Source organism: Anser brachyrhynchus (assembly GCF_964034855.1).
Source record: "Anser brachyrhynchus genome assembly, chromosome: 3".
NCBI lineage: Eukaryota > Metazoa > Chordata > Aves > Anseriformes > Anatidae > Anser > Anser brachyrhynchus.
Genome location: NC_137696.1, coordinates 43,459,849 through 43,471,990, shown reverse-complemented (window position 1 = coordinate 43,471,990; position 12,142 = coordinate 43,459,849). Strand labels below are relative to the sequence as shown.

The 12,142-nt window shown below is 38.5% G+C and overlaps 1 protein-coding gene across 4 annotated transcripts in view; it reads right to left on the bottom strand.

Moving 5' to 3' along the window:
* Nucleotides 1-12,142, bottom strand: part of OPN3 (opsin 3) — a 57,410-nt gene that overhangs the window by 26,433 nt on the left and 18,835 nt on the right. For 2 of the 4 annotated variants that reach the window (XM_080585184.1, XM_080585185.1), the window contains exons 4-6: nucleotides 10,367-10,735; nucleotides 7,159-7,387; nucleotides 5,918-6,580 (exon numbers count right to left, since the gene is read on the bottom strand). In XM_080585184.1, the coding sequence (XP_080441310.1) occupies nucleotides 10,472-10,735 (264 nt within the window). In that variant the 3' untranslated portion in view covers nucleotides 5,918-6,580; nucleotides 7,159-7,387; nucleotides 10,367-10,471. The remainder of the gene's footprint in view (nucleotides 1-5,917; nucleotides 6,581-7,158; nucleotides 7,388-10,366; nucleotides 10,736-12,142) is intronic. The other 2 variants (XM_080585186.1, XM_080585187.1) reach the window with 2 other exon arrangements.

Genomic DNA, 12,142 nt, shown 5'->3' with positions numbered 1-12,142 from the left:
CTCAAGTTGCCACATCTAGCCTGAGTCTCCTCCATCAAAGGCCTTGAGCCCATCTCATGCTTGCTGCATCTTTCTCATGGCATTATTCATAGATTGTGGAGCTCTGGTTTGTTTGGGAATTGCCTAACCAGCAATCTGGTTCTTACCAGTCATTCCAATACTTTTTTTACTTTGTGTCACTCTGTCCACATTTTAGTGATATGTGGAGATCATAGCTTTAACCTTCTGTGTCAGAAAAAAAAAAAGGATGAATGTTCATTCAGTAACCTTAATTGTGCCTTGCAAGTGACTAAGGATAGCTGCCCTTGGTAATCTCAGTGAAAACCTATATATACATAAATATATATATATATGAAAACACATACAGACAACAAAGTAAAATAACAAGGTAAAAAAGAGTGAAGACCAATCAAATGCAGCTCATCATTTATCCTGCAGTAAATCTGGTATGATGAGAAGATAAATAAGTGGGAAAATGTAGCATGAACTTTATCTACACCTATACCATCTGTATCTGCCCATTTGTCTGGAGAAGACCAGAGAAGGGTCTACAGAGGTCAGTGTAAAACCTGAACTCAGTGCTTGGTCAGTGTATTTTGGACACTCATGCTACACACATCACACTAAATTATACTAAATCATAGAATATCTGAGCTGGAAGGATCCACAAGGATCATTGAATCCAATTCCTGTGTTCCCAAAGGACCACCCAAAATAAATAAACAAATCAATCTGTAGCATGTTGCAGAATGTGCCTTTGAATCCTGCCAGTGCCTGACCTGTAGAGAGGATGACTGCTTTACTTGGCAAAAGTCATGAGCTTGTCTTCCAGTTGCTTCAAAGAAAGCTCTGAAACCTGGTAACAACCACAAAGAGCAGGACAGGTCTTCCTGGCTGTCTGGTCTCTGGTGATGTTGTACCACAGAGATCACCTTTGCAACTGAGGAATCAAGAGTATGTTGTACTGTCATTGCAGTGGATGCAATTTTAGAGAGGATTATGTTTTGCTGGTGGTGGTTTTGTTGTTTTAAGGAGTACATTGTAGAAACAATACTTCTGTTTAGCATTTTGTAAATACTAAATGCTTCTTAAAAGGCATCAATACTGTGTAGATGGTCGATACCTAAGTCTTCGGATAGGAGCTAAGTGCCAGCAGAGCTTTGTGGATTCTTGCTGCCAGCCTCCAGGGCAACAACAGATTGAGTAAAATGATTGTACCACATATGTTTGCCTGAACAATAGAATAACATTGCTCAGATCAGGAATGCTATGAACTGTTTCTGTCTGTCAGATCTATCAGAAAAATATTTCTTTGCCTTCAGGACTTCCACATATGCAGTGGGAAGCAATATCATTAATAGACTCATATGAAAACACCCAAGACAACAGACTAATCTTGCTTGACCGTATCTTGTCCAAGGCCATTCACAGTAGCAGAGATGACTAAGCTACAAAGACATATGAGGACTTGGGAAAAAAAAATAAAGCCAAAATCCAAAATAAGAGCTTGCACCAAGTTTTACAGACGTATGAAACTACTGTGAAAGATGTCCATGTTTACAAGCAAACTGAAGTACAGTAAAAGAAACGTTCTACACTGAATCCATTAGGGATGTAGAAAAGGGCTTACTCTGCCTTTATGAGTTATTCATCTTAACTTGGACACAAAGTGACCCAGAGGAAAAGTGGGAGGCAGGAAAAGCATGTGTTTTGCAGGTTGAGAGGAGAATAGAGAGAGCAGTTTGCAGCACCCACTTCCTGGCCTCCCTATCCCACTGATACTTTCTCCCACCTAGCATATTTTCCAGAACTTGGTTGTATATTCTCCAGCTTGAGAAAATATTAACAATCCTTGTCCTTAATTTTAAGCAAATTATATTTGGGAAAGTGGCTCCAAAATCAATGGAAAACCATCATGGACACTGGGAAGTGGATTTACATGGCCTGGTGAGAATTACTTATCTTCTTCAGACTTGTACTGCTCTGAAATAAGCGGAGTTCCTTATTTGGTGGCACATTTACTCAAGAAGAAAGCAAAGTAACTACCTTAACTGAACAGAGAATTTCTGACAGTAAGAGGTAGCACATTCACTTACAAGTAGCATGACTCCCTAGCACAGAAATATCTCTTGAAGCTCTGTTTGCATTTAAAGATCTCTTAGAATAGGCTTTTGTCACCCCAGCAGACCAGCAAAGAACATCCAGGATAGCAGCCTTCCAGTTTTGGGGAAGTCTAACAAGCTGGGGTACAATATAATTAAAATTAAAAATAGCAACTAATAAAAATCTGTTCAGTAATGCCCTGCTCTTCCCTGTGCATGTTACATTAGACTGTCCCTGGTGGTCAGCATCTTCTTTCCCATGAAAGCACCTCATTCCTCCTTTTCTCTGTCATGGCAGAATGCTGCTCCCATTTGCACAGAGCACTGTATACCCTGATATTATGTTAAGACAACTTGTACCCTTGTGAGATCTGCTGCATTTTATATAACTTAAACATTGCCCTTGCCACTCTAGAACAGGATGGACTCTCTTTCCTATCTTGTTTCATTTGAAGAGAAAGCATTAAGCATGTAACTGTCACCCCAAGGAAGAACTTGTCCGAAACATAGCAAAGCCTGAAGAAAACTAAATCCATAAATATTCATTCAAATACTAACAGTATATCTCTGTATACATATATATAATGTATGTATGTACATATATAAAGGGGGATATATAGGGGAACATGTATATATATATATATAGGGGAATAAAGGAGAAAAAAGTATTTTTATATATATATATATATATATATATAAAGGGGAAAAAGTCTGCCAAGAACACAGAAACAGGTCAAACTCCAGCAATAAAAATACCATAGTTATGCTTGGCTTGATAACCCAATGGCTCCCTCTGCAGAGTGAAACATTATTCAGATAAAAATGGTCTTGTACGTAACCAATGCACTTCTCAAGCTACATGGACACGTTAAAATACTTGCCAGTGCTGTCTCGCTTTACACCATCCTCTTAAAATTTCTGTATACCTCAGTTCAGTCCCCTTCCCCACTGCCAAGCTGATGCTATCTTCACATTCCTCCTTGTAATAAGGTGGAGATATCAAGTATGTTGTACTTCCCTCTTTACTCACCAGACCCCACATATTTGAGGCTTTCTGTTAGAAAAGAATGCAGTCAGTGAAATAACGTTGCAACTGGTTGAAAAATAGAAAAATAGGAACATAGAAAGTCCTTCAAACAGAAAAAAAGCAATGCCTTGTTAGTCTAAAAATTCAAAGAAGAATAAATGAGTATATAAAGAAAGGAAGAAGAAAGGAAGACAGTTACCAACTTCTCCTTTATTTGCCAATTTAGAACATATTTTCTTTTGTCATTCTTTATCTTTCCGAGAAAGACATGATTATTTATATGCCTCTTTGTAATGTCTCAAGGACTAGTTATTATGAGATGATGTTTGAAAGGTAAGGCCTGGGACATACTGTTCTTCGGAAACGTTCTGTCCGCTTCAGGCAGCAACGTGTCTATTTCTAATCACTGATTTCTCATTTCACCTTGGAAATTGGCAGCGTATGTTCTCCCAAATTCCTTTTAAAAGCTGAGTGTCTTTTACAACAGTAGCCTGACCTGGACATATAAAATGTAGTTAGAGAAAGCTCAAAGTAAATATGATTATTATTCTATCACACATTATTCCAACTATAGAAACCAATAAGCTATTTCAATACAGTTAGTGAAGCAAATGTTTCCCACTGTCAGTCCATTTCATAGCAATTCTCTGGAAACCAGACATGCCATTAACTTTACTAGAAGTAGCTTCAGGGCAGGAGGATGACAGCTATATCTAAGCTTTTATTTAAAATTTTAACTACATCTAATATTCATGAGGTAGATTATTTTTTTGTATAGCCATAAATAGCTACATTAATTGAACTATTTATTTAGTGACCATCTTTATATGCTGTTTTATACATTTAAACATCCTAAATGTGTACTAGGAATATGACTGCCATCTTATCCTTACATTAGAAGAAACATCAGGCATTGTTCCAATATTTATGAAAAGAAAAGAATGCCTTCCTACTTGCTACACCTTCTTTGCCTTCTCCTGTCCTACTATCCTCTCATTTAAAAACTTTTCATGCGACTGAAACCCATACGTATTTCCATGATTTGTACAGCTTCATTGTTTTCTGAGAGGTTCAAAGAAATCATTTCTTTTACAACTCTCTCTACAAATGAGTGATTCATGATTAATAGAAGATGGCATGTGAAATGGAGGTTTAGACTTGTGTTATGTGTCATGTATGTAGATGTTCTACTATCTATCCAAAAGACCATAGAAGCTCAGTAATGAAAGAAGGTTCAGAAGTGGACAAAAACCTCTTCTATATTTTACCTCAAGGAAGATAATTAGAATTCACATTCAGCAGCCCATTAAACGTACTTAAGCTTTCCTCAGACCCAACACATAGACAAATGTTACTAAAACTTTGAAAAATAAATTTTACAATCCAGGCAATGTATTTCTTGCATATTTAGCAAAAAGAAATAAAATATTGTCTGATTTTCTAAGTGTCTCTTTCTGAAGGCTTCAGTATGCCTTAGTAAAAGGCAATTGCAGGTGGAATTTGAACAGACACAATTCAAGATGTCAATTGTGGCCTTGCCCACGTGCTCACTACACCACTCACACCAGCATGGCAAACTAAATCAAAGGCACACTGTATTGAGTTTCAGCGATACTAGCTGATTAGATAAATCATGAAGACAACATGGCATGTAAAGACAAAGAGTGTTTTCTCATTTTTGGTATCAGATCCATTCACAATAGAGACAAAATTCCATTTCAGTTACACCTGGAAACTCATTAATATAATAGAATTTCAGTCAATATAATGATGAGGGTTGCAGCAGGCATAACTTCTGTTAAGGCTGTTAAATAAGGTTAAGTAAGGTTTAATAAGTCTACACCATATTCTGGCCTCAGTCTCAATCACCTCTCTATAAAGAAAGCCTGATTAGCCTAACATGGCTAACAGTTCTTCATCAGAGCAGACATCAGGCTGCTTTACAAAGTACCAGATGGAATTCTGCTTTCAGCTGGAGAAAGTTTCGGAAAGGCAAGAAGTGGATTTAGACGTACTGCTCCAGCAACGTTAACGTGTAATGAAAACAGACTTCAGGCAGCCGGGCTCTTTGTTCTATTAGTAAATGCTGACTTAACCACAAGAGGGAGCACAAACACTGCCGAAAATGCAACGAACCAAGTGCAGAAGAGCCAGGTGCAGGAAGTGTTCGATGCTGAGCCTGCAGCTAATAACCTGCATTCTAATTTGTAGTGAAAATCAATTTAATTTCCTCTTCAGCTTTAATTCCTTGCAAGTAAATCCTCAATACTAATCTGGTAAAGAGGCAGAGAGAGAGAAAGGCATTCATAACATTCAGCTTTAGGTGGATAACCTATACACATAGCCAGGTCAGAACAGCAGCAAAGAGGCCTTGGGTGTGATGCAGCTGGGACTAAAAGGCTGCACAGACTGCCTGTGCCAGAAAAAAAAAAAAAAAAAAAAAAAGATCAGCTTCTGTAATTCAAACAGCTGAGTCTCCCTCCTGCTTTTGATCCTGCCATTGCTGTCACTGAGGGAGGGACTGGGGCGCACGGAAGTACCAGTCCAACTCAGAAGCTACCAGCAACCTTAATAGTGGCAAGAACGTTCATCCCCACCCTCTGGGACTGTTCCAACCTCACACCCTCCTCCCCATTTCCTTTACAAGAGTCAAGAAATAAAAACTGTGGTAAAATAGACATTACTTCTCAGTATAGTTCACATTAAATGCCATATAATGCCAGTAACACAAATTGTTTTGCCCAAGCCCTCCCGCTCCCTTGTTTTCTGGTTCGAAGCTGCTACATACATTTTTGCTGCTCAGAAACACATCTGCATCCTTTGGTGTTCTTCCATGCACATCTTCTAGGCCTCCAAATCTGCTGCTCTTCTATGCTTTTGTTCTCAAACCTTTTCCATTAAGATGTTTTGCTTTTCTAGTACAAACACTTTTGTTTTCAAAATTTGCCCAAAAAAGTCACATAAAAAGCTCTATAGTATTTATTGCCTCATCCATTCCCACTTTTATTCACTGAGGTCTGACAAGACAAAGACTTGCTGATTGTTTTCCAGGCTTCCAGCCTGTAGTAGCTTCCCAAAATAACTTCACAGATCTTTGATTCTTGATTTTTCAAATTATTTTCATCTAATACCTGGATTTACTATCTTTAGATTTTATAGAAGTGGCTTTCCAAAGCACATCAGCAGCAATGGATACTATTGTTGATGAAATTATTGGACATTTGTATCATAGAAGATAGAGGCATCAGCACTTTCCAGTGCTGGCTGAGTCCCCCCAGCTGCAAAGCCAGTTTTATATTCCTATCCCTTCTCTGCCCAATCTTCCCAAACTGCATTACCCAATTCTTTGTCTCCAAAAACTTCACCTTATGTTACATCTTGCCTTTGTACAGCTTTTGTGTCCAGAAATGCAGGTTGCAGCACCCGTTGAGCTTCTGCATGTCTTGTACTCCTTGAAAGAGATACTTAATTACCTAACAGATACTTTCATACTGAGCTGTTTATATATATGTGGGTCAGATATCAATTTGTGAAATCTTTTGCCACCAGCACTAGATTATTTTTTTTTCTCCTTTACATCTGAATATTATATAGTTGAATTTTGTTCTTGAGCTGCAGGCTGTTGATATAAGCTAAGGATAAATATATTGTTAAAGGTTGTTTTTTCTGGATAGTTTAGCAAAATACTATACTTGAATATCCATTTCACTCAGCTATTGCTGCAGTATTTTAGCAGAAAATGGCATCCTCTGCTACTGCTGGTATGCAAAGAATAGGAGCACAAAATATAATGCTTGTGAATACTGATTTCCTGACTGATTCAATCACTGTGATAAAAGATAATGTCTCAGCACTATAAAACCCAACTTTTCTGCATGAAGTCAGTTACATTCAGCATAAATCTAGCTTATTTTGGGAGCTGAAAAAGGATGGTTATAAGGCTGCAGAGCAGATCTGCATTATACATCCCATAGTTTCAATGAAACTGTTAAAAGAAATGATTGACTCTGAGGCTATCATGGTACTCACCACACCTGCTGCTTCCCTTTGCATGATGGGATCATTAAAATTCTCAACTAGTTTATTTAAAACTTGCATTAATTGTGTACCCTTGTCATCTCTTCTCATTCTTTTGCCCTTCATGCTTTCTCCTTTTTTTCCTCTTTCTTTCCTCTTTTTTCCTCTTTCTGAATTTCTGTTACTTTAGGAACAGTAAATGGTCCAAATGTGAATGCTAAGCATCTTCCTCTTCCATTCCCTGTAATGGGAGAGAAAGGACCCACATAAATCTCTGCATCTCCATTGGAATAAACTAGCCAGTTATGGTTCATCCCCAGAATAGAAGAAAGACAGACTTAAAATTAAAAAACAATGACAGATCTGTAAATAACCTGGTGATACTCTCAAGACTGAATGTTACAATACTTCAGTTCTATAGCAGGGTGTGAATTTTGCATCAGTGTTGCAGTTAGCCACAGAAAATTGTTGCAGTTAAAAGATGAGCAAATGAGAGGGCAGCATGTTAACTGCACGTGGCCACATTTCCAGAGCTAGTGGCACTTTACAGAGCTGCAACAAGTCACTCTAAATGGTTTACAAATTGTATCATTTTAGGCCACCCATTTACATAAAGTAGCCAAAATAACAAATTTATGATAGTTTTTACTGTTTGGTTTTCCTATATTGTTATATAATTGTAGTTGTTCTGTGTATTGTAGCAGTAAATACCACGTCTTACATGAATTATTAAAAAAATGCATATACTGTTATTCTTAATTATCTGGATTACCTTCAGAAATCTGAATAATGGATAGTTTCTCTTTACACTAAATTCACCCTATAGTTATTCTACCAGAAAAATAAATAAATAAATAAAAATCAATTGCAATCTTGGAGTGTTATTGTTTTCTCAGTGCCTAATGATACCCTTCACGCTATCTCCAAGAGGCAGTGATGTCAAACCAACTCCCTCTCAATGGAAAAAAATATTTCACTGAGAACACATTAATATAAATAAAATAAATTTAATTGCTTATTGAAAGCTCGATATACAGAAAACACTAAAATATCAAACATTTTATTAAAAGGATGGAATCATTTTATGGAACTAATGTACATCTTTCTCCTTTTGTAAATATAAATGTGCATAGATGTAGTGATCCTTGGCTGAAAATGAAATTTTCAACATTGAAACAAACATGCTTTTGTAAGGGCAGACCTTTGACATCATAAGATAATTTATCTATGCATTTATAGCAAAACAAAAGTAACATGAAAACAAAAATAACAAAAACAAAGACAAGTATATATACATCTGTTTTCTCTTGGATTATGGTTTAATCTAGAAAACAGAGTGGACTCTAGATGTACTTTTTGGAGCCAGATTACTAGTTCTGATACTCTAGAAGGGTACAAGAATAAGGAATTTGTCTCTTCAAAGGCACTGGCACAAACATGTCCGTCACTTGTTTCGAGTTGAGGTCATTGCTCCCAGAAACTAGCTGATAGCTTCTGCATTTGGGGTCTGATTTTGTTTTATTTAAAGTTTTGTTCCTTACCATGAGATCAATATCTGATGGTGCTGGCAGTCGTTCTGCATGTTGCCCATATACCTCTCAAAGACTTACCCCCAGAGGAATCAAGTCATTTCTTAATGTTTTTTTCACACAGCTTTTACCAAGTGCTTACCAATGTAATGGATGTGGTAGAGAATCAGCACCATTACTAGAAAATTATTTCTCTAACTTCTTTATCCAACGTGACAGGCAGCCATGTCCAGAACAGAATCCTGTCATCATTTGGTACCAGCAACATTTACAAAGGTGAGAAAAATCTCTATCTGCTCTCTTTGCTGACCTCTAAGTAGGGCAGTCATTACTCACACTGCAACTTAGGCAGAGGTTCCCCTGCTCTTCTTTAACTGTTACTTTTGCCAAACTGCCAGAGCAGGTTAAGCATTAATATAGGCTGAGGCTCCTGCTCCGTGTACAGAATAACTTGTATGCAGGATAAAGATGCCTAAAGTACATATGTTAATAAAACACAAACAAACAAACATTCTCCTTTATCAGTGCCTGGTGCTTTGATCTGTATGATTTTTCTCACCACACAGCTCAGGAATCCCACCAGATAGCACGGAGAGAATGGCTTGCTGAGTACACATGGGCAGCCTTCTGGTGGCTGTTGGTTTAACCACAGCCCCAGTCATTGTGGATACCACTTTTTTTTTCTTCCCTGCAAACCACCAAGTCAGACAAACTAAACCCCAGCCAACCTCAAAAATCTCTCTTTCCTAAGAGCTCTGTGCAGTGGGAGTGCTAGTAATTCAAGGAATTATAGGATAACTCAGGCTGCAGAAGTCTTGGGAAGTCTCTAGTCTAACCTCTTCCATTGCTCGGCTGTCTACAGATTTGAAAACTTTTTCCTTATATCCTGTTTGAATCTCTTATTTCAGCTGATGCTCAACTCTCGTCCTTTCAGCATGCATCACCCTGAACATCATGGTTCCATCTTCTAGAAAACCTCTTCATTGCTATTGGAAGGTTGCTATTAGGGTCCCCTGAAGATTTTTTCTCCAGCCTGATCAAATGCAGATCCACCAGTCTCTCTCACAGGCCAAGTGCTCCAAACCCTGACAATCTTGATGTACCCCACTGAGTTTACTCCAGTTTACAGGCGCCTTTCTTCTATCAGAGGTTCCAAAACTGGATGCAGTATCTAGACATGGTCTAATGAGTGCTGAGTCGAGAGGCATAATCACTTCAGCCCGCCTACCAGCCGTTTTCCACAGAGCTGCATCCTAGGCAGCCAGGGCCTAGCCTGTTGTGCTATGCATGGTTCTTCCTCACCAGGTGCAGGACTCTGCATTTAATCTTTCTGAGTTCTCTAACACTTCTGTCAGACCATTCCTCCAGCCTGACCAAGATCTTCAGAATGGCAGCCCTGTCCTTGAGCCTACAGACTGCTCCTGCCCAGTTTGAAGTTATCTTCAAAATCAACAAGAGTGCACTTGTCACGTCCTCCAGGTCATTGATAAAGATGGATGGGTCCCAAGACAGACCCCTGCAGGACTCCACTTGTTACTGGCCTCTAGGTAGAGTAAAACCCACTAAACACTATGATACTCTTTAAGAAAATTCAGGGTAAAAACATCCATCCACAAATTCAGCACAGATGCAGAGATGTCTGTATTGTGACCAAAACCCAACTGTCTGCAGAGCTTCAGATGCAGAATTACCTCAGTACTTCACAGATGAATATGGCTTCCTTGGCAGCCCACTGGCACTATCACTGAAGCCAGTCTCCAGCTGAAACAGTCCATCAGTTTCCAGTGACTCTTCAGCTATAGTGGCTTTACTTGGATGACATTTACTTTTGTTCCATTGTGTTTACTGTTATCATCTATTTGCGGAGTGTCATCACTGGTGATAATAAAAATGATAGAGGAAGAGCTAAACGTCACTTTCTTCTTTGGCCTGTCCCCTCCTTTTTGAGACATTACTATTGGTCGTATCGGTTTGTCATTCCCTTCTCCTGGGGTCTCTTTCGCAGTCCTCTGGAATCTCATCAAGCGAAAGCACAGGAGTTGCAAAAGGCATTGTCGAAACTGTAAGAGAAAATAAACAGAATGAAATTGCAACTTCTTAAGTGTTCACTATCATGTATGATCCAGTGAAGACAGCAATACAGTAAATAACTCAAAATAACCTATTTCTGCATCTCCAACTTGTTCTGAGTTGGTTCCAGTGCCATAACAAACAAACTGGCTTTTTAGTGGGCACTTTTTCCCATACACACTCCAAAGAGCTCAATAGGACAACGTGGCCAGTAGAGGGCACTGAAATTCAATTTAATATTTTACCACCAGCAAGCTCTGCAGCCAACAAAGAACAAGAATCAGCCACAGAACACATCATAAGTATGTTCTCTGAGTATTCAAAGATCGCAATTTGATCTAGCAGGGGAAGAACGTTCTCAGAAGCACTTTGCAGGAGGATGTACAGGGAAGGAACAAAGGGGGGCAGGAGGAGGTACAATGAAACTGAAGTTTTCCATTTATACAACTCCAGAGACTGAAATTTTAACAAAAGCATTTAATAATACAGATGTAAAATAAAATTTCAAAAGTTGGTAACACAAAACTAAAATGTTCCCTTTGAATAGGGAAGGAATGGAAGCCTTTCAGCTAATTAGAAGCCACTTATGATACAGGCAGTCTATTCTACCTTGAGACTAAATACACAAGGTATTCAGTGAAAGCTCTCATCAGTAAATAAGAGGACAAATCCAGTCGTAGCATTGTTCTAAATGTTCCAATGGTGGCCTCCCCTTCACAAAGCAAAGCATTCAAGTACAAGGGTTAGAAGATGCACTCATTCAGTAGTCCACCTCTGTGCACATCTAAAGCTCAAGTATTTGGGGAAACACTCTGGTATTACAAAAAGTGTATAAAAGATATTTAATAACCCATAATGAGACATGCCTGGAATACTTGTAAAGCACTTTAAAAAAAAAAAAACAGTAGGACATCTTTCTCAAATGTCTGCCACTTAGCCGTTTTAACTATTACTCTATACGATTCTGCATGGTCCCTGACTTTGTCTAGCTATCACACAAGAAGCTCACTGGCATGCCGGTATGAAACAAGGTTTTGGTATAGGAAATTAATCTACTCTGACACAGAAGAGGCAGTAGGTCCTGTTGGAAAGGGAGCCTAGAAAGATGGAGAAAAGTGTTCCTGTGTTATGTAAAAACACAACAGAATGGTCATGTGGAAGCCCTGAATTTTTCAGAGATAATGTGGTACCTCTGAGCAGCATGGATGTGAGAAGGCACAAGCATGTTAGCATAGGTCAGATATATGAAGGATATAATAGGGAAGAATTGGTTTATTATTCCTAAAATAACCCAGAAGATGAGCAAAAATCTTATCACTTTGGTCTTAATCTGGAATTAGAGGTGAGTGAAAAGCACTTCATGATGCATCTCCAATATGTTTAGCTGAATCATTCTC